Below are 22213 nucleotides of genomic sequence, written 5' to 3' on the forward strand. Positions count from 1 at the left end.
ATGGCCGCCGTATTTGACAGGAATACATTACTGTCTGTGTCTGTGACCCCTGTTCAACCCACAATCGATGGGATTCGCCTTTCGTTTCTGCTGCTGGTTGAAATCTGTAGGCTGCTCGCACAGCGTGCTGAATGATTTAAGCCTATTTTGCTCGCTCAAAAATATTTGTAGTTGCAAATGCGAGTGCAGTGAGTGACGGATCGCCACACTGCTGACATTTTACTCCGCACGTCACGGCACGCTGTTTGATTGCGTTATCAAAACACGCTGCTATTATTCAGCCTTGTTTTTAACTTATTCCACCAAATACCGAATGTGTGTTTTTTGCAATATTCAGCCGAATATATTCGGTTACAGAATATTCGGTGCATCCCTAATCCATAATCATGAAGAATATCAGCCTGATGGTCATTAAACATCAGGCTATGACGTTCCTGTTTGACAGCTTCACCTCATATTTACAACATCAGACATACAACACAGCTCACCACGCACGTGTCAACACTAGGGAACATAATACACTTACAACACACAGCCTCACTGTGTTGTTTGTGTGATGTTAAAGCGAAGCAGAGTCCCTATATTCAGTAACACAGCATAATGAAGGCCAGGCCACATATAGCAGACACACAGCTTCTTCTGTGTGTCAACCCCACACTCAAGTTTAGAACAAGTCAAGGTCAGATCAGGGTAACAAGAATAACATCAGACAACAAATAATTAATCGGAGGACGTCTCACATTACAACGGTAGTCCTGATCGGCTTGTTGGAGCTCTTCATCAAGGCTGTGGTGAAAATAACAAACATTTGAGGACAGAAAGTGTCTTCAGCTGCTGAACGCTCCACAAGCGAGACTTAAACTGTATCTGTCTGCTGTTTGCTGCTGAGCAGGTAGAGTACAGTGTACCTGAGCACTACCTGAGTAGTGTCAGCTCATCATTCAGTACCAAAAACACACATTTTCATTATTAAAAATTTAAAATTCTAGTGTATGAGTTTTAGTGTCTGCCAATCTAACAACAGGAGATGTGGATTTGTGTGCAGCCTGACGGACTTTCCTCCATCAGTGATGTCATCTGATCCCTTGTCAAAGGTGAAAGACCTGCTGTGACATCATGGATGGGGGCGCGGCCTGTGTCAGACTGGAGGAGACTCGGTGAAACAGAAGAAGACCAGGAGTCCATTACACACCACAACACTCGATCCAGACACTGTGTGTGTGTGTGTGAACGAGAGAGAGTGCGGGGAGAAGATCAAGCGTACTATGATGCAACAACCATCAGACCGAGACGAACAAAACACATAAATAACTTCTGATAAACCAACTGAGCAGCCGTTTGCTCAGACCAGATGTTGATGTCTCCATGACAACCACAGCCCACATCCTTTACAGCAGTACATATACCAAATACTATACTACAAGTAAAAGTCCTGCATCAAACATTTACTTCAGTAAAAGTAAAGACTGTTTAACTATTTATAAATGATGATGTTAAGAAGTGATGAAACCATTACATGATTAATCAATTGGTGATTCAACAGAAAATGAATCCACAACAATTATCATGAACATTAATAATAATAATAATCAAGAAGGAAATATGTCAAATATTCACAAGTTTCCAGCTTCTCTGACCTGAATATTTGTTGTTTTCTCTGTTTATATCGCTGAAAACTACGTATCTATGTGTTTTGGACTGTTGGTCGGACAAAATTAGACTTTCTTTTGTAGTTTTTATTACCCTATTAGAGACAGTAGAGATATGACCTCTAGACACCATGATGTCCCAAAACGAGACGTCCCCCTGAGCTCTTGAGGGGTCTTTTCTTTTACCATTTTCTCGCACTGTATCAACAAAACGATTAACTGATTAATCCAAAAATAACAGCTGACAAAACAATCTCACCACAAGGCTCATTTTGTGACACAGTAGACATTCAAACTTACATTTTTTGGAGCATTTGAATGATCGTGTAATACTTAAATTTCAATAATAAATACTGAATCAACAGATTAATCAATAATCACAATTGTTAGCTGAAGGTGTAAACAATATTTTAACCCAAAACTGCTGTTGTGAGGCTCAATTTATAGCAATATATCGTAGTTTATTTCTTCAACCATTAATAATAATACTCTATATAATATATGTTGCACATATATCATAAAATATTAATGTACAAAGTATCTTCAGGTCTCAGATAAACATTGTGGAGTACAAACATAAAATTGTAGAAAATAAAAATACTCCAGTAAAGTACAAATACTCCAAAGTTTCACAGAAGTGAGGCGTTAACTTAAATTAAATTAAATCTAATATTATCTAGTTTAATTTAATTTAATTTAAGTTTCTCCATTTTCCATACTGTATAACTGATGGATAATTAACAAAATAATCACTCTCTTTGTAGTTTTCTTGCCCCCAATACTTGTAGTTCCTTTAAAATATATTTCTGGTTTTAACTCGATGACGTACTGATGAATTTTCCACCAGTAACTTGAAATAAAGCCAGCTGTCGTCATCTCTTTCTGCTGATGAATGTAAACCGGGTGTGCTATAGCCAGCCAGAGTTTATTTAGAACACTTGAACTAGTTTGATGACGTAAGTCCGACCTGCTGGTTATGACGGTTTCATGTTTGCCGATTTGAAGTTATAAAAGCATTCTACTGACCTTTAAAGGTTAATTGTTACCTGTGATAGCAGTGTGAGCTGATTAAAAAACACAGTGACTGAACTGAAGCTATTAACGTCAGTGAGTAATATTTCAGTGCTTGATGGTCTAAAATAAAAGTTAAACATGTCAGAAAAATACATATTTTTACTGCAGATGTAAAAGAAAACAAGCATGTTTTACATTTTGGAAACAGAAGAAGAAAGAAAAAGAACCTGAGATTTGTTGTGTCGTCAAATTTCCTAGACGTTTTCTTCTGCTGCTGTAATCTGCTCAGCTGAGTGACCATCATGTTTCTTATTTGTATGTTGCAGTATGACGCAGGTTATTGTTGCAGTGTAAACAGTGTGAGCTGATGCAAACCTAAAATACACAAAAACCGAGCTGAGGCTTTAAATGTTGAATAGTAGGAATTTGAATATTTTGAAACACCTGAGTACTGTATGGTCTAAAATATGAGTTTAACATGTTAGAGAATCACCTTTCATTACTGCAGATGTAAGAGAAAAACGTATATATATACTATATTTTGGGAGCAGCAGCACAAAGTAAAAAAGGGACTTGAAACTAGTTTTTCTAAACTTTTCTCTGACGGCTAAAAACACACAAAAGGTTCAAAAACGTACTCTTTAAGAATGAGTTTTTGTCGTAAAGCTTCTATACACAGCTGACAGCTACTGTATGTTTTGTGTTTGCATGTCACAAACTGGTCCGCCTGTATTTGGGTAGAGAATATAACCGAGATGTGACTGAGCATGTCCGACAACAGACTGGCTCTCTAAAGCAGAACTGTAAGTTTGGTCTGATTTCAGTGTGGCTGAAGGGGCTGATAGATCTGTGTTATATATACACAAGTTATTTTTACAAACAGGAGCAAAGATGTGTCAGAACAGACTCCAGATTCAGTAGAAGAAGAGTTTAAACTTCCTGTTTGCTGTTTTCAGTGTCTTAAAAGAGTCTGCGGTGCTGTTGCAGCTCTGTGAGGCTGTACTGAGACACAGCGGTGCTAAAGCTAACATCAGAATGCTAAAATACTGATGTTTAGCAGATGGAATGTTAATCATGAGCAATTCTTTTCCCAAGTGTGTTTCACATTGCCCTGGTCCAACCGTGCTGTGGTTGGCAAGTTGGAGGTTGGAGAAAGTTAGGGTCGTCCCATGAATGTATATGTGCATATGTATGGCATATATGATGAAATGGGGATAAAGTGATTTAATTGTGAGGCTTTTCCAGATTTAAGAAATGTTATCGGACTGAATAGTTCAAATCCTGATCATCCTGAGTCATTTTAGGGGGGGTGTGACGTCCGTGGGTTAAAAGTCTTTTTTGGGCCCAATGGCGTCACATGCAGACCGAGAATTGTACTTACAGAGTTTTGTCACTATGTCGAATTGGTTTCAAAGTCTGGTGCTGTTCATGGAGGTCTGGTTTCTCCCAGCCAATCACAGCACAGTAGGGTGGACTAAGCTAAACACTCTTGGGGGTAAAAACAATGTATGACCATGTTCACCTCAAGCCTCCAGGAAGAGTGCCGCGTTTTAGAGCCAATTTGACATAGCGGCCAAACATGGAATTACAACTTCTTGGTCCATCACAAGACACCATGGGGCCCATAGAGATTTTTTCCATAGACTTACAATGTGAAGGAGACGTCTGTCAATCAAGCGGATACATTTCTTTTAATGTAACAGACCCTGCGAAATGACTTGTTTCACAATCTGGATTTGATCCATTCGGTCTGATAACATTTGAAAAACCCAGAAGAGCCGCATGATTAAATCATTTTATCCCCGTTAGAGTTAGCCGAGCGACCAACCAAAAGTTAGTTGCTTGAATGGCGAAGTCTGTAGTGCGTCTGTTCTATGAGCTCAATGATGCAAAAGACACTGTGGAAATCAAGCTTTTTTGGCTTTATGCGCCACTGAGCAACTTTCACAGAAATGAACAGGGCCCCGCCTCTCAGACTATATCCAGTCCATATGAGCAACAAAAAGTAACACTGCTCCTCCTCATACGACGTAAGAAATCCTAACTAGATCAGTTTGGCCTGACACTCACAGGAAACTGCAGCACATTGTCAACAGATCCTCCAAAATCACAGACTCACCACTCCCGTCTCTTAAATCACTGAACAACAAACACGTCATTAACTTGAAAAACACTCAGAGAACACAGAGCTCCGCCAAGGCGAAATGCCCCGAGGCATGAAGTTAACAAAAGTGATAAATATTATATCCAAAATGTCATTAGTTCTATTGGCTCAGTAATTTTTCCATAATTCTGCTGACAAACTGAAGCATAACCTCCTTAGAGATACTAAAATGTAGGTTTCAGGTAAAAACTCTAAACTCTATGATCCTGCCCTTTGAATTTTATTTTTCTCTACGCTGTTCTGAAACCAAATCCACAGACTCTGGTCATGTGACACCTTTAAAGTGAAGTCATAAACTAAAGTATTGTACACATTAAATGTTGATGGCACTAGATGAAAAGTCAAAGTTGTTACAGTTCACCCTGAGGGGTACATGAATGATGGACCACATTTCATCAGCATGTTTCAGTCTGAACATACATAAAAAAAATCACCATCCAGAAAGCAGCGATGCTGGTCGATAAACAGCCTGCCACGTGTTATCTGTGACCTCAGTCTGATGTCACTGACCCTCAGAGGAGCATCAACTCCCTCTGCAGGAATTTAAATGTTAAAATCACAAAAAGGATTACATCCCTGATACTGATCCTTCGAGCATCAGAAGAGACCAGTGGACATCCAGAGAGCGAAGCTGCAGCCGCCCTCCTCTCAGATCTAATCAGGTTAGAGAGGGAAGCATCAGGCTGCTGCAGGTCCATCATCATCCTCACTGTGACTCTGACACACCAATAATTAGTCATCTGCCTAATCAATCAGATCATCTTACAGCAGAGCACTGTCACTGGAGGAACACACTCCCCCTCTGTGTTTAATATCAGAGTCTGTTTTCAGGTAAGAAACAGCTCACAGGCAAGCAGTGATGGACGGAGTGTTCAAATCATTCACTACAGTATAAGTAGTAATATACAGTGTAAAAATACTGCAACAAAATGTACTTAACTACCAAAAGTAAAAGTACTTGAGTCATTATTACTGATTATTACTAATATGTAAGCGGCATGTTAATGATGTCGTTGGTCAAGGGAAGTACAGAAGTAGAGAGCAGTAACAAAAGCTGTCAGACAAATGTAGTGCAGTAAAAAGTACAATATCTTCCTCTGAGATGTGGTGAAGTATAAGTATAAAGCAGTGGGAAGTCGAAATACTTAAAGTACAAATGCCTTAAAACTACTTAAATAGAGTATTTCAGTAAATGTACTTAGTTACTTTCCACCACTGCAGACGAGCAGGAACTACAGATCACAGAGAGATGATATTTCTCTTGCTCTCTTTTTTAAATAAATAATCTTCCTCTCTTTCTGGATGCAGTCGGACCAATCATCTGTTCCTTACGCTACAGTGTCTTTACATTACATGTGCAGGGCAGGGTGGGATATAAGGACCAGCCACCAGCCAAATGCTGGTAAAATATGCTGCTAGATTTGCTTCACTCACTGGCAAAAAACAACGGAAATCTATTGAGTGGCTACTAGATTCTGGAATCCACCAACCGTAGTGGCAGATGGACAAAAAAGTTAATTTCCAATACTGATGTGAGGTCATGTTACTGACGTAGGTAGTCAAGTGCAGCATGTTTGGTGTTTAAGTTCAGGATTTGTCCTTTAAACTGGTTGATGATTTTAAGTTTTCTGCATTACAGTGTCAGGATAAAGAAACGGCAGACTAGACTCTCTCTGGAAACTTAAAAAGACGTGAGGGCTGCTCTTCGCCTATGTTAAGAAAATGACCTTTCCAGCTATTCTTGAACAGTAACACACTGAATCTTGTCTATTTTTGTACACATATCTTTATTCTTACCCTGACTTTAAGAGCAAGGTTATTGTTTACTGTAATAAGTGAACTATGACCAAGCTGAATGTTTTGTTTTGTTTTGTTTTGTGGGTTTTTTTCTGTGTAGGTTCTTTTTTGTTTGTTTGTCTGTAGGTTGGTTGGTTTTCTTTCACTCTGCACTGCTATTACATCACACTGTCATTCACAAGTGCTTTTACACTACTGTCAATTTGTGTGTAAAATATCAATAAACAAAGGTCAGAAAAAACAACAACTTCTATTTATGTTGATTTCTTTTGGCTGGATGATCATGAATAAAATGAATTTTGTTTCAGAAAGGGAAGCTTTTTTGTGGCTGAATTTCTTTACCAGTCAAGGCAGAGTATTCTATTTTTGGACTGAGTAGTTGAATAACATGTACTTTTGATTGTTACAGTGATGTCATTGTAATGGTGTCTTGTAATCCTTTGAGGGTTGGGCACATGGAAGTATGCAAGGCACAAAAATAAAAATCAAACTATTAATAGTATTACTAATAGTAGTAGTAGTATATACATGTTTGTTTGTTTTTTAACCAGTCTATATTACAGTTTATTCATGTTATCTCTACTGTACATCAGTCTGCCACAGTAGCTCTAAGCCTATTATAATTTATCCTGCTTTAACTGTTTGATGTTTAATGTCTTGTATGAGTATTTCTACTTTAATGTTTCTCTGTTAGCATAAGACTATCACTGACAGACAGCTCCACTGTAAGGTTAGCTAACACTAGTGTATGTGACTGAGCAGCAGTGTAACACAGGTGACTGAACACATACCTCTTCAGCAGCCTGTGACTCTGCTCAGCTCTCCGTCTGTCTTCACTCTCAGTAACTCTGATTTTACTCTGTTGTTCAGCTGGTTTCATGTTTTAATCCTCTCAGGAAGAAGCTGGAGATCCTCACAGACTGCTGCTCTTCACCAGGTACAGAAGCAAAAACTTCTGTAACAAGCTAGCTAAACTTTCTCACGATAAATCTGCTGATTTTTACCTGGACTTTGGTTTTTAACGACACCTGCTCAGCTCCGACGAGTTTCATCTCGAGTTTTATTTATAATATAGACTTTAGAAAGATTATTGTCGAGGATAATCCACACAGACCGCGGTCACAGCAGTTGCTGTCTTCGTTACAACTGATACAAACTTCTGACAGTAACAGCAGAGATTGGAAATCAGCCAATCAGATTGTAGCATCGGATTGGTGCCATCCGCTCCGAGCATGCGCACTGATGTTTGCCCACACCTTGGAAACTGTACTGAAGGATACATTGTTCTCTCCTCAGCTCCATCTTACAGGTAACTACTGCACTTTTTACTGCACTACATTTGTCTGACAGCTTTAGTTACTAGTTACTTCCTGTCCGGTGACACTCACGTATCTCCAGATGTTTTGATGCTGAATATTTGTTATAAAGTGAGGGATGAATAGATCCATTATGCAGGGCCGGCACCAGACTTTTGGGGGCCCTAGGCAGGATTTGGTTATGGGGCCCCGTCGTTGTAACGAGTTCACAAGGCACTAAAACCAACTTGTGTACTATGAATATTAGTTTAAGCACACATAAGGTAGGGGAGATCCGGGTCGATTGTAGCATTTTTTTGTTTTTCCACCATTCTACATAAAAAAAATTACAACTCAGATTGCCAATATTTGTATGCAAGCAACCTACATGTGTCCTCCGTCAATACAAACAGCAACGAAGTTCCGCAGATTAATATATCGAGCGTGATCAGGCTGAAAGTGGAAGGTGCGCAGAGATACATTCACCCCGCACACGAGGGACAATTGTAGCGCTCGAGCGGGTCACTTGTAGCGGTCGTCGAAAAAGGCAAAAAACGTTAAGTTAACACATTTTTCTGGCATATACTTCTCAGTTTTACTTTTATTGCTGTTTTAACTTATACTAGGATGCCCATTAACATCAGGCAAAGGGACTGTCAGTAAAAAGTAGCCTTTCAGCAAACGGGTACGTTCACATTCGTCACCTGTTGTCAAACGTTTGTTAAATGTGACGGACCTGAAGATGATGCAGAGCACATAATGATTTTTAATCACACATTTTTAACCACACATTAACCATATTTATATAGTCCTACTTATGATTTTTAATATTTTAACTTATTTTTAAAAACATTTTAGAATTGTATTTATGTAAATCATGAACTGTAACATTGTTTTTTAACCATGAACTCAATTAGCCTTTAGATCTATTTATAACATGAATTTATTTTTTAACTTAAGTATTTTAACATTGTATTTATTGAGTTTATATTAACCATGAACTGTAGACTAATGTATTGTTTTTAAAGGTCCCTTTTCAAAAATAAAGAACAGAAGAACCCCCCACCACTGCCTGCCAGGCTCTATCATACAGGTCTGGGTCTATCTGAGCCCTGGCTGTCTTCCTCACTCTGATCCTGGGCATTTCCTGCAAGCATAATGTCAAAAAACATGAATAATCAACAAGTTAAGGCTCATGTTAAGCCTACGGATGGGTCTAACAGATGACATATGTTTGCAGTGTTGTATAAATAAACAATTTGACAAAATGGAAAAACACCTTCGATGTTGATATTTTACTTAAGGATTCGAAAATGAGTATTTCGCTGATAACTCCGGGAAAATGAGTCGGAATGAAGTGATTCTTCGTACCAGAAGTGGTCACCGGAAGACAATCGCGTGTTCCAACTTTCACATTCCGGAGACGCATGTAACACGAATAAGGGCCCGTGCTACAACTGTCCCCCTGCTACAATCGTACCGGATCTCCCCTAAATATAAGCATTTAAAGACTAAAGACCTTTGAGCAGCAACGCTATCTTTAAACAGACTACAGCAGGGGTGTCAAACTCATTTTGGTAGCTGTTTTCAACTGTGATCAAAAATCATCTGAAGATTAATTCTGAGCTTGTTCTGTAAATGATTTTCTAATTAATTATAAACACATAAAAGCAATATATAATAACAATTTCCAGTGAGGCACCACCCACTTTCAACATAAACCCATCCATTCCGAGTACAAATACATATACTGATTATTTAGTTGGTTAAAAAAAGACACAGACACTGATACAAATAATGGAGTACTCACTCATCCTTGGTAAATACAATATTTGTCTATTACGCTCTAACTCTATGAATGACCCCTCTCAAGGCCTTTTGCTTGATCTGGTTTAAGTTTGAAGCATATTTTAGTGTTATGGTCTCACTAGAAAGGGCCAAGCCTCACCTGTCTTCATGTTTAAGATGTCCAAAGTTAGTTATAGATATAATGAAAATAACAATCTTTATGTATAAAGCACTTTTAAAACAGAGTTACGAAGTGCTTTACATGAGAACAATTACAAACAGACAAGACATGAAAACAACAACTTTTAAAAGAGCTGATCAAAACACTTTGGTGTATAAAAACTAAGGAAATGAAAGACAGTTTTTTAGTATTAATGAACTTAAAATTCAAGTAAAATCAGGACAGGCTCTTTGATACAAGTATGCTTTAAGAAGGGGCTTAAAAGAGATAATTGATTTCCTCGGGCAGATTGTTCCAGAGCCTCGGGGCCCTGACAGCAAATGCTCTGTCTCCTTTAGTTTTCAGACAGAAATCTGAAACAGACAAACGACCTCTGCTGCCGAGGACCTCAAAGTACGTCCTGGTGTGTACGGCACTAAGAGGTTGGAGATATAGCTGGGAGAGAGTCCAAAAAATATGATGTACAAGGCTATCATATGGTAAAGAACATGCAGTTATTACAAACGTCTAATAACTTTGTGCAAAGTCTGTAACAGTAATCAAATAAGAAAGAAAAACCAAAAGGAGCACTTCATAAAATGTTGACATAAAGTTGCCCAAAAAAGGGCAAAATTTCTAATAACAGGTACAATGTGATCATTTAGGAAGTAGTTTAGTCTTATTTCAGTCAAGTTAAATTGATTATTATTACAGTGACCTTTCATGTGATCAGGGTTTAAAGTATACTTTACAATTTCGTCTGAGAAACTTATAAATATAAGGGACTGTTCTTTACTTATCAGCAGAGAGGGGTGTCTGGGTTTTTGTTTTTTTGTTGTTGTTTTTTTACCCTCCCCAAAGCTACACTTTTTTTTTTCCTTAAAAAACAATGTTAAAAACAAAATCCTGAAGTTGAAAGAGCCTTGATTTTTCACTCTTGTCGTGTATGCTGGTTAATTTGTGTGAAGATTATTTTTGTAAGTAATTCTGATGAAATACCACTATTTTAAGCTCAAATTTTCCTTTTTTTTTCTGACGGAAATGTTCATAGTGTCCAAGGACCACTGGATGTTTGAAAAGCCCCAAAAATATCTTTTTAAAAATCTGCTATGTCGAGGCGTCGGTAGCTTAGTGGATAGTGCCGGCCCCCCATGTATAGAGGCACTGCCTCGCCACAGCAGCTGCGGGTTCGAATCCGGCTCGTGGCCCTTTGCTGCATGTCAGTCCCCGCTCTCTCTCTGTCTCCCCATTTCACCCTCTGTCCTGTCAATAAAGGCAAAAAGCCAATAAAAATAATCTTAAAAAAAAAAATCTGCTGGAAATAAATGCAAAATACAACCATTTAAATCTATATGCCCCTCCCCTAAGCCAAAGTAAAAATCTTAAGTCCCTCCCAAGTGCTTAAAAAGTGCTTTTTTGCACCACCCCCTCCCTCCTTATAAATAATAAACAGTCCCTAATCATTTGTAGTGACAAAGTAAACTCAAAGCTGACTGAAACATCCACAGTGTGTTCTAGTATATGTTGGCAAAATGTTGGGAAATATTGTCAATTTTTATTTAGGAGGTTCAATTTTTATTTCGTTATTGTCTTATGTTCATTAAAAAAAATATTTTCTAGGGGCCCCCAGAGACCAGGGGGCCCTAAGCAACTGCTGAATGCTTAATGGGTAGGGTCAGCTCTGCCTTTAAAAACGCTCTTGGATCAGCTGAAAATGTATCATCGCAAAGCTGAAAACAGGCTGTTTTCTGACTTTTTAGAGACACGTGGTTCTCACGGGATGATCTTATAGAATATGATGCATTGCTGTAGATTAAACGACCCAACAGTATAAAGCAGTTACAATGAGCACAGCCTTAAACATCTACAGCAGTAAAATGACACATACACCTTAATGCAGCAGTAACATTAATCCAAAAACATCTGATAGAAGAAGAAAACACTGACAGCACTTTACTGCAACATACTGACTTTTACTTCAGTAAGGTTTTAAATGCAGGACTCTTACCTGAGTATTTTCACAGTGTGGTACTTTTACTGCAGTAAAGAGGTTAGACCTTTTTATAATTTAAAGACAGCAGAAAAATAAATGACAACAGTGTTCTGCTTTTAAGCCCTTGACTGATTTGAGAGAGGAGGAGCTGAGACCTCCTCCACCTTCTCCACATCCTCCTCCTCCTCCTCCTCCTCCTCCACCTCTTCCTCCTCCTCCTCCTCCTCTTCCTCCTCCTCCTCCGTCCTTCGACAGATTGAATCGTCTCCTCTGGCGTGAAACATTCCCATCAGGCCCTAAAAATTACCGTTTTTAATTAATTGCTCTGCCAATCCATTAATAGCAGCTATAATTAGAGGACCATGGGAGATCACTGGGAGATTAAACTAACCACCTGACTCGACTTGAGTTTGCACTTGTTACCTTTTTATTCCCAGCGGAGCATATTTATGATCCGACACTGCACCGTTAAACCTTTGATACCGTAGTACTGTGGTGAGAGAAGTATTCAGATCCTTCACTGAAGTAAAAGTACAACAGTGTAGAAACACTCACGTCAGTGCCGTGCAGTCGAAATTAAAAGTGGCAGAAAATGGATCTAATCCTCTAAAGTACAAGTACTTAATTTGTACCTAGGTGGAGTACTGCTGTTGATGTGCTTCATGTTGAGTGCTTGATGTGCGGCTCATTAACAGACAGTGAGCAGCACTGACTAACACACACACTGATATATTACTCAGAGATCAAACAGGAAGTCAGAGTGCAGCTCAGTTTGACGTCCTCCTGGAAACATGAGCTCACACACACACACACGCCCAAGGCACACACACACACACACACACACACACAGTTTGTGCCCTGGGTGTTGTTTATATGTACTGTATATGTGTATACAAGGTACACAATTAGCAACATCCACTAACTAAATGCTGGTTGGTAAATTTAAACATTCACTCGCCTTGTTAGACAAAAAGGTTAATTTGTACCCTGTGTGTAATTGGTAAATGGTAAATAGAGCTGCACCTGTAGAGCGCCTTTCTAGTCTTCCTACTGCTCAAAGCGCTCTAAAGGCCAATTCGCAGTTTCCACATCCACGTGTCTGTGAGGGTCAACTTTGGTCTGTGTGATGTAAATCTCGTCAACCACCCATGTCCGCAAGGGTCCACCCATTTTTAGTGACCACGCAGACTGTAGGCATAGCAAGTGCGCCAACTGCACATGCTCCATTCTCTTGCTCCACACTCCAGTCCAACACTGCTTTGACATGGGCCGCACCCGCCTCACCATGATGAAGTTTGTTTTAGGTTGGATATTCCACTGACATTTACTCCAGACCAAGCCCAGTTCAGACCGAAGATTCATGATGAAAGTGTTGAAACAGACAACTACTTGCAATGCAGCGTTCTAAAAACCTGCAGGTTCACACCAATGCAACTAGATGAGACTGTGTATCATCTCTGTGCAACAACTCTCTGTACTTCTGTTCTGATTTGCAGCTTTTCAGGTTTATTTTGTGGCTGAATATAATTTGTAGTTTCTTAAACTATGAGTGAGGATAGTGACAGTGAGATACTGGCTACAGTCGCATTTGTAGTAGTGATGAAACGGTGAAAAACAGAAACAAAATGAGCATCAGATGGACTGTATTCATAATAAATACGCCACAATAATATAAATAACCTGCACCAATTAATCAGTCAATGAGAATGTGCACCTGTTGCAGCAAGCGAACGCGCCGTCTGTGATTTTGACTTGACCAGGGGACTTCACTACAAGTCTGGCTGTAGAAACAGGTTACGTGCTTTAAGTTCCACTACCAGCAGCCAGCAATTTGACCAGCTGAGTTGTAGGTGACACCATCAGCCGGCTTGACTCAAGCACAGGACCGGCCATTTCACACCTCTGCAACTTTTCTCTGCAACATTCTAAAACGGTTTTGTCTCGTCACAAATCTTTGGTCTGAACTTTTAGACCAAAGATTTTTAGAACAACTTTTACTTTTACCCAATGTTGGCAGTAGGAGGAGGGTAAACTCACCTCTCAGCCCTCCTGTTTTCGACAATTATGAATAGATCTGCCTGCGTGTCTGTATGACCACAGCTCTCTGCGGACCTTCAGCCCGGAAAGTATGTCCAAGTCTTTACGCTACATGCCACATTCACCCATTCAAACACACTCATACACTGGTGGCCGAGGGTACCATACAAGCTGCTACTCAATTACACTTTCACACACACTCTCACACCAATCAAACAGCTGTCATACATACAGAAAACTATCACAAAATCTCAGAATCTCATTCTCCAACAACAATTCTCTACGTCACTCGTTTCAGTTCATTTAGATTTAAAATAAGCCCTTTTTCACACATGCAGTTTGTCCCTGAAAAGTTCTGGAACATTCCCTGTGTGTGGTCATGTGTGAACGGGAGCAAGGATCAATATTCAGAGCTGTGATGTGAATGAAAGCAGTTACTCTGCAGCACGTAACGGGTTAAATCAATCTGATTGAAGATACTTTCATGTGGACGTGTGTGAAAAGGCGCAAACAGAAATGTCTCTGAATGCAGTGCATGTGCAAGCAGTGAAAATCACTAGCGGTGCCTGAGAGGTCCCGATCGGCCATCCATCAATGTGGGGCCGTCGGTGAGCGTCTTACGCCCTAGCCCCACACCGTTGGCCCTTGTCCGCTGTTTTCTAGCCGATTCAACATCTTGAATCAGCGTCTGAGCCGGTGGAGCCTATCGGTGAATGAAATCACTCTGATTGGCTGTTCACCTCAGTGCACAAGAAGAGAAACTGAAGTGAGGAAAGTAAACAAACAGCTAAAGTCAAGTAGCAGTGAGATCGAAACAAAGTTATTATATTAGGCAAGATTATTTTTTAGTCACTGAGCTCTCTAACAGAAACAGATTGTGATTGTTTGTGTCAATCTTCACTGGCACATGGTTTATATCATTTGTTCTTTCAACATTGTGTTGTTAATGTGCTAACTGGCAACTAGCCTCTTGAATCTGTCCTGTCAATCTTCCTGTTTCCCTTTTTAATAACGAATACAGTCTACTGCCGCCTGCTGGTATGGAGAGTCATTTCCTTTCACGCAGGTGTTGAACGCACGTGCTGGTTTGCCGTCAGCTTTGTCTCTGCGGTGTGTTCAGGTGCAACTTTTTGGCTGAGACACAGGTACCGTAACAGTCGACCTTCATCGTCACTATTTTTTTCATGTCGGTTTGTTGTTTCCGGGACTTTAGTCTCACTGCACCAATGACCCGTCAGTTCAGCTCAGCTACATTTAAAATACACCACAGAGTTAATTTCAAATGAAATATCAGCTGCTCTGTTTTTATCTCCATCTTCCATTAGAGGAGGACTTTCCAGCAGCCTGATCGCCTCCTGCAGCACAGCAGCAGAGGTTTAATCAGATCACATCAACAACATGTAACTCTGCAGCACGATGCCCCACAGCCAGTTATAAAAAGTCATGTTACAGAGAAGTCAGTCTCTACACATCAAAACAACAAGTGTACGAAGCTGGATTTAGTTCATCTAAATGACACATTGATAACCAAAAGAGACTTGAAGAGATTATTTCATCTCTTCCTGTAACAGTTTTCTCAAACAAAAATACTAAAAGTTTGTTTTAGGGTCCTAAAATGTGACAGTTTGATCCCTTTCTTTACGTCTCAGTAAACTGACTATATTTGAGGTTTGGTCGGCAAACCAAGATGTGAGGACGTCACCTTGGACTCCTGGAGACTGGGACGGACATCTTTCACCATACCTGATGTTTTAAAGACAAAATATTAATGAAAATAAATGTTCATCGGAGCCCTGCTTCCAAAATCCCTTCAGATTTTGGCTGTTTTTACAGTTCAACCCTCTAAAATAGTTTGACCTTGAAATCAAACAGCTGGACCATGAAACTAAATATGAACTTTGACATATGTGGAATGAATATTAACAACATGTCTGGTGATATTCAGTCTCTTAATTTGGTGTTCAGTCCCTCAGTTTCAGAGAAAACCTAAAAAAGACTAGACTCAGTATCAGAAATGAGAGTGAAACCTGTCAGACCAAAAGAGGGGGAAAAAAGCCACAGTTTCATCATTACTTTAAACTGTGAGATTTGTTGGATTGATTTTAGCAGCACATCTGGTGACAATCAGTCAAAACAACATCCTCAATAAATGTCTTGTTCTGTTTGACCAACAGTCCAAAACACAAAAATATCTTAGTTAACAAAAGACCAAAAAACAGCTCATTTTAAAATTTGAGAATTTGAAATCATCAAATTTCTTTTTGCCTACAGTTTACTTTGTACAGTTCAGGAGTTCATATCAGTGTCGATAAGATGAGAAGTGACAAGAAGAAATGATAAAACTGTGGCTTTTCTTCTCAGGTCAGACAGGTTTCACTATCGTTTTTGATCGTCAGTCGATTATCTTTTTAGTTGTTTGCGATAGAAATCTCAGTTTATATTTAGTTTCATGGTCCAGATGATTTTAGCTGTTTGATTTCAAGGTCAAACTGATAACATCTGTTAAACTGGGTTGAACTGTAAAACCAGCCAAAATATGAAGGGAGTTTAGAAGTAGGCTGCAAGTATTTTTGTTATGGATGCTCATCACAACGTCAAAAATGACTTAATCAAATGTCTGACTAACGCTCAGAAACACAAAGATTTAAGATTCAGTCGAAAGCAGCAAATTCTCACATTTGAGAACCTGAAACGAGACGCTCCTGCAGAGGAGATCACTGCTGCTGTCACTGCTTCAGAGGGTTACACTGCAATATATACAGTCACAAAATGTCAAAACATGCCTCTGAAAACTCCTCAGAACACAAACTGACATCTTAAAATGTGTTTTTTTTGTTCTACCAACAGACCACAATCTATAATTGTATTCCTCTTTTCTGTTCCAGTGAGCCTCTCACTGCAGCCATTATAAAAGTACAAATGCGCCGAACCATTTCAATGGTTTAAACCCACATGAGGTTACATGACACAAATATTACCACATATAAATACCAACTTTTGGCGGTTGAATAACAAATCAATGCTGAAAAATCATAAACTAGTTCCTGAACTGAACGGGGGAAAAATTTAACACAGAAAACCAAGATAAAATCTACACAATGGTCAGACACTGTCGAAGTCAGGGTGGCCAAACTACGGCCAGTGGGCCAACTGAGACCTGTTGCCTATTTCTAAGCAGTCTGCAGTTAAGTTTTAAACATAAACTACCAGCAAACCCTGCCACTGCACCTCTTCATTTGAACAATAGATGTTGCTATAATACATTTAATTTTATTAATTTATTAAAAAACACCCAAGGTCACCGTACAGAGCATAAAATAACATACAGGTCAAGAGATATGAATTGGGCAGACACATAATGTTCACCTACATGGATTGATTTCTATCGATAAAAGCATTTACCTTAGTGTTCGCAGACCTGAAAAGACGAAGATAGACAAATACTTTCACCTACTGTGATGTTCAATGTTAACCTGTTAGTAGTGTTGCGTCGTAGTTTTGATAGAAGCTGAATTCTTTAATGATAAATAGGTGTTCTGGTTTAGAAACACTGATTTTCTTGCCGTGTAACTGGTCTCAAACTGTGCATTTACTACTGTTGTCCCTTGACTCTTTATATTTTTCTATATCTGGCTCACAATCCGAAAACTTTGGCCACCCCTGGTCCAAATGCTCTCTGAAATACTTTCACCTTTTTCACCTTCTTCTAAGAGAAGTCTTTTTTGCTTTCATTAAATGACGTCTCTCTGAAGTTATGATACAAAAGCAAAACACGTTTTCTCCTTCACATCACCGACACAGCGGATCCTCTTCCTCAACACCAACACAACGTCCTGTTTCCACATGTCATCTTAAACACACCACATCTCAGAGATGTTTTACTCTGAACTGGAAATGTGCCACACAACGCATCACTTCCTGTGCAGCAGAGGAGGGAGAAGAGGTGCCCACTCAAAACTTAAGAGCTTCAACCTCTTAGTGTTGCTCTGAAGTTGTAGAAACAGATTCTGTGTATGTGTGTGTGTGAGAGAAAGTTGTGTTAATGTGACTTGATGTGAGCAGCTGATCTGACCCTGGACCAGCTGCTGGAGAGGACACTCACCTCCTGCAGAAGATCCTCAGGCCGGTGAAGGTCCTGCTGGTGTGGTGGCAGCGGGGGGCGGGTGCCGCCGAGGGCAGCTCCGTGTTGGAGGCTGGGGAGGAGGAGGAGGTGGAGGTGGAGGTGGAGGAGGAGGACGGCCCCTCTGCTCCATCCTGTGCAGGCTGCTGCTCCTCCTCAGGCTGCTGATCCATGGCCGCCTCTCTCTGCTGCTTCTCTCACAAGCCGAGCTGGTCTGAGGTCAGCGCAGAGCTCACACTGCAGGCTGAGCAGCAGTCAGCCATTCTGACAGCTTCACTTCACTCACAAGTTCAGTCTGAGAGCAGCAGCCGACACAGGAAGTGCAGCTTCACTTTACACCAGGAAGCAGCAGCACAACAAAACCAACTGTTACAGCCCCTGTTAGGAAGGAGGAGGAGGAGGAGGAGGAGGAGGAGGAGGAGGTGGAGGAGGTGGAGAGGGGGGTTGCTTTTCTCTAAACTGGCTTCCTTACTTCCTTCCTCCTCCTAACCCTCCCAGCCTGAGGAAGCCTGTCTCCTCCTCATGCTCTCTGAACAGACCTCCTCTTTCTCCCCTCACCACACGCTCAGCAGCAAATCCAGGAAGTTTGAAACCCTGACAGAAAAACACAGAAGAAGAAGAAGTGTGTAGCCGCACTTCTTCTTCTCCTCCTCCTCTGTGCCGACCTGTTGCTTCCCCACTTCACAGTTCAGTTTTCTGTCCTCAGAGTCGTGAGTCTCTGCTGTTCTGCTCACTCTCCTTCTTTCTACTTTTATCTCAGCTCTGTGGCTCTCCCTCTCTTTTTCCTATGTCCCGCCCACTCCCGGCTCTGCCTGCTGTGATTGGCTGGGAGGGAGAGGTGAGTGCTTTGCCACCTGCTGGAGCTTCTGAGACTGTACAGCTGCTAAAAAAAGAGGAGGAAATGAACTAATTTTCTCCTCTCCAGAGCTGCAGCAGCAGCTGAGGACAAAGCAGACTTAGAGGAGGCAAACAGGGCCTCAGTTTTATCTTCTTCTTCTTTAATCAAACAGCTGCCAGATGCAGAGTGTGTCGAGCTCTGAGGTGTTAAATAGAACAGAATTAACATATCCTGAACATGAGAGCCTTTCTCACTGTGAAAACAGCAGACTGCCTCTCACTTGGATCACATTTCTGAAGCCCCACTCTGCAATGTGCTCCCCTCCCACATAGGTTTTACATAAAGATGGTGAACAGCCCACACCGAGAGAGAAAGTGTGTGTGTGCTGCAGTAAAGCGGAGGTCGCACGGCCGCAGCGAGGCCCACGCAGAGCCCTTCACCGCGGGCACGTGGCGGCTTCATCCCCTGGGTTCCTGCTCTGAGGTGGAACTGAAGGATGAGCCCGGGTTATTTTTGACAGCCAATTAAAATGAAGGTGCAGGACCAGGACGGGACTGAGTCCTTTCTCTTACAAAGATCCAGTCAGAGGTGTTTTAAAACAAATTAAACACCCTGATTTCAACAAAAATGTTCAAGTGCCTTTAATAATTTTTGTTTTACTGCTCATGTAAAATCCAGAATCTCTGCATATGTATATGTTTAGTTTAAAAGTTTAACAGCTGGAAACACAAGGCGTCCCAACTACAAACAGAAGAAACAGAAGTCGATGCTCAGTGTTTTCTAATCTGATCCTAAATCAGCAGGATGACATCGTCTGTTTGTGATTTGTGTTGTGTTGTGATGACATTCAGGTGAAGATGTCATTAGATTCATGAAAACACAAAAACAGGTTCACACACCAGAAACTGCACCTTTTGGAAATTTTAATCATATCACCACATGTGACGTTTCGGGCACCAGCCCTTTATCAGACATGAACAAGATAAGGAGACACACCTCTATGTATACAACCAATGGAGGTCGCCCAACAGATCATGTGATAACACATGTAGATAAACAGAAACCGAGCACAGCACACTGCAAAACCAGCACAGAATTACACAGGAGTACAATGCATTTACAAAAAAATACATTTACAAAAAATGTATTTAGAGAAAAATATACTGACAGAAAATACATTTGCAAAAAGACCAGCAGTACCTAGAGTATCACGTGACTGAAACATCAGATTAAAAAAAATGTCATGCATGACATGCAAATTCAAGGTGAAATTGTAGGAGAAAATTTCAGATTTTCTCTTTGTAAATTTAATTTTTTGCAGTGTGTTGTGCTCAGTTTCTGTATAGCTACATGTGTTATCACATGATCTGTTGGGCGACCTCCATTGGTTGTACATACAGAGGTTTGTCTCCTTATCTTGTTCATGGCTGATGAAAGGCTGGTGCCCGAAACGTCACATGTGATGATACAATTAATGTTTCCAAATGGAGCAGTTTCTGGTGTGCGTACTTGTTTTTGTATTTTTGTGTTTGCACCAGGACGTATCGTTTTTGGATGTACGTGCTGTTATTTGAGCCCTCAGTTCTTTAGATTTACCCACAAAAACAGCTTAGAAATAACTGCTGTTGTTGCAGCTGTTATACATACATAGTGTATATATTAAAGTATTTATTTTAATCCATTTAGTCATTTGTTTCTGCTCATGTTTTTAATTTGTTATACACTTTGAGCTGCACTTTGTGTGTGACAGTGTTATAAATCAAAGTCATTAATTTTTATCATTATTGTTATTATTATGATGATAACCAGGTTGGGATGGTTCATGTTTTTTGTCGTTGGGTTGTGTGAGGTACTTTTCCATAGTCAGTGTGTTACATACAGTAGATGTCAATCAGCACGCCTCCAGTTTGGAGAAGCGGGCTGTAGTCCAACATGGAACCTCTAAGCAATGCATTGCTGTAGACGGGGGCAGCAACATCACATATTTAAGACACCTAAAAAAGTCCCACTTATAAACATCAATATCCCACTCACTTCAAAGCCAGACTCCATTGACAAAAACAGTAATTTTAGCTCACTGAGCACAGGGGCTTCTGGTCTACTGCTGCCTCAGTTATTTACTTTGTTTGTGTGATTGTGTGACTTTAGCATTTTAAATGGTTAGTTCGGATTCACCAAAGTCACACAATAACACAAACTAACTGATCAAGGCAGCAGTAGACCAGCAGCTCCTGTGTTCAGCAAACTAAAATCACTGTTTTTGTCAATGGAGTCTGGAAGCTTTGACGACAGCATAGATAGGGAGCTGAAGCCGTTGATGGCTTCCCCGAAATGGTAAAGCAGAAAAAATATTCTCAATATAATGTTCACTTACACTGATATAGATTTTTTTCCCCCAGTGTTTAAAATACATTTCGCTGCTGCCCCCGTCCACAGAAGTACATTGTTTAGCTTCTGTGTCAAACTCCTGCTTCTACAAACTGATAGAGACATCTACTGTATGTAATAAACTGTCTATGGATAAGTACCTCATATGACCCCACCTCAAAAAATTCAAACTATCCCTTTAAGGTTAAGGTTCATGAATAATGGCCACAGTGGTTGACTGTTGGCAGGAAACAGGAAATGAATGGCAGTCTCTGGTGTTCAAGTCAGCACAGGTGGCTGAGGGGGCTTTGTGGTGACAGCTCTGCTAAGAACATTTACTTCAATACGATTATGAGGTCCTTGTACCTCACATGAATATTCCCAAAACATGCAACTTAATACTTCATCTCCACGACATCTCAGGGGGACATATTGTACTTTTTACTGCACTACATGTATTTAACATCTATTGGTGGTTACTTTGATTTTACACACACGTGATCATCTTATACACTATGATGGATTATTACAGAATAGAGGTCTTGTGCAGCCTCACAGGTGTTTTCAGTTTCATGGCTGATTAGATTTTCTATGAAATCAAATTATGTAAATTACATGTGTTGGGATTTACATGAGCTTAACAATACGCATGTAAAATCATAGCTTGTCCTGAAATAAAAAAATATTTTATTTTTTCTAGCAACAAAAGACAGTAACTTGTCGGACAAAATATTAACTAATGCACATATAATTTAAAATATATATATTTTAAGACCTTTGTTACAGGTGAAAGTCCTGCATTCAAAATTCTAAGTATTACCAGAAAAATGTACTTCAAGTATCCAAAGGAAAAGTACTCCTTATGCAGAGTGACCCATTTTAAAGTGTCTAATTATGGAGCCACCAGAGTGTATTTACAGTGTTGCCACTTTTACTTGAGTGGAGGATCTGAGTACTTCTTCTACCACTGAACATCCCTGGTGGTTGGTGA

The 22213-nt window shown here is 40.1% G+C and overlaps 1 protein-coding gene across 1 annotated transcript in view; it reads right to left on the bottom strand.

The window, feature by feature from the left end:
• Positions 1–7691, bottom strand: part of dgkzb (diacylglycerol kinase, zeta b) — a 58534-nt gene extending 50843 nt beyond the window's left edge. Inside the window, exon 1 of the mRNA XM_050073804.1 lies at positions 7629–7691. Within this exon, the coding sequence (XP_049929761.1) occupies positions 7629–7676 (48 nt within the window). The 5' untranslated portion in view covers positions 7677–7691. The remainder of the gene's footprint in view (positions 1–7628) is intronic.
• Between the last annotated feature and the right edge of the window lie 14522 nt (positions 7692–22213).

Source organism: Epinephelus moara, chromosome 20 (genome assembly GCF_006386435.1).
Source record: "Epinephelus moara isolate mb chromosome 20, YSFRI_EMoa_1.0, whole genome shotgun sequence".
NCBI lineage: Eukaryota > Metazoa > Chordata > Actinopteri > Perciformes > Serranidae > Epinephelus > Epinephelus moara.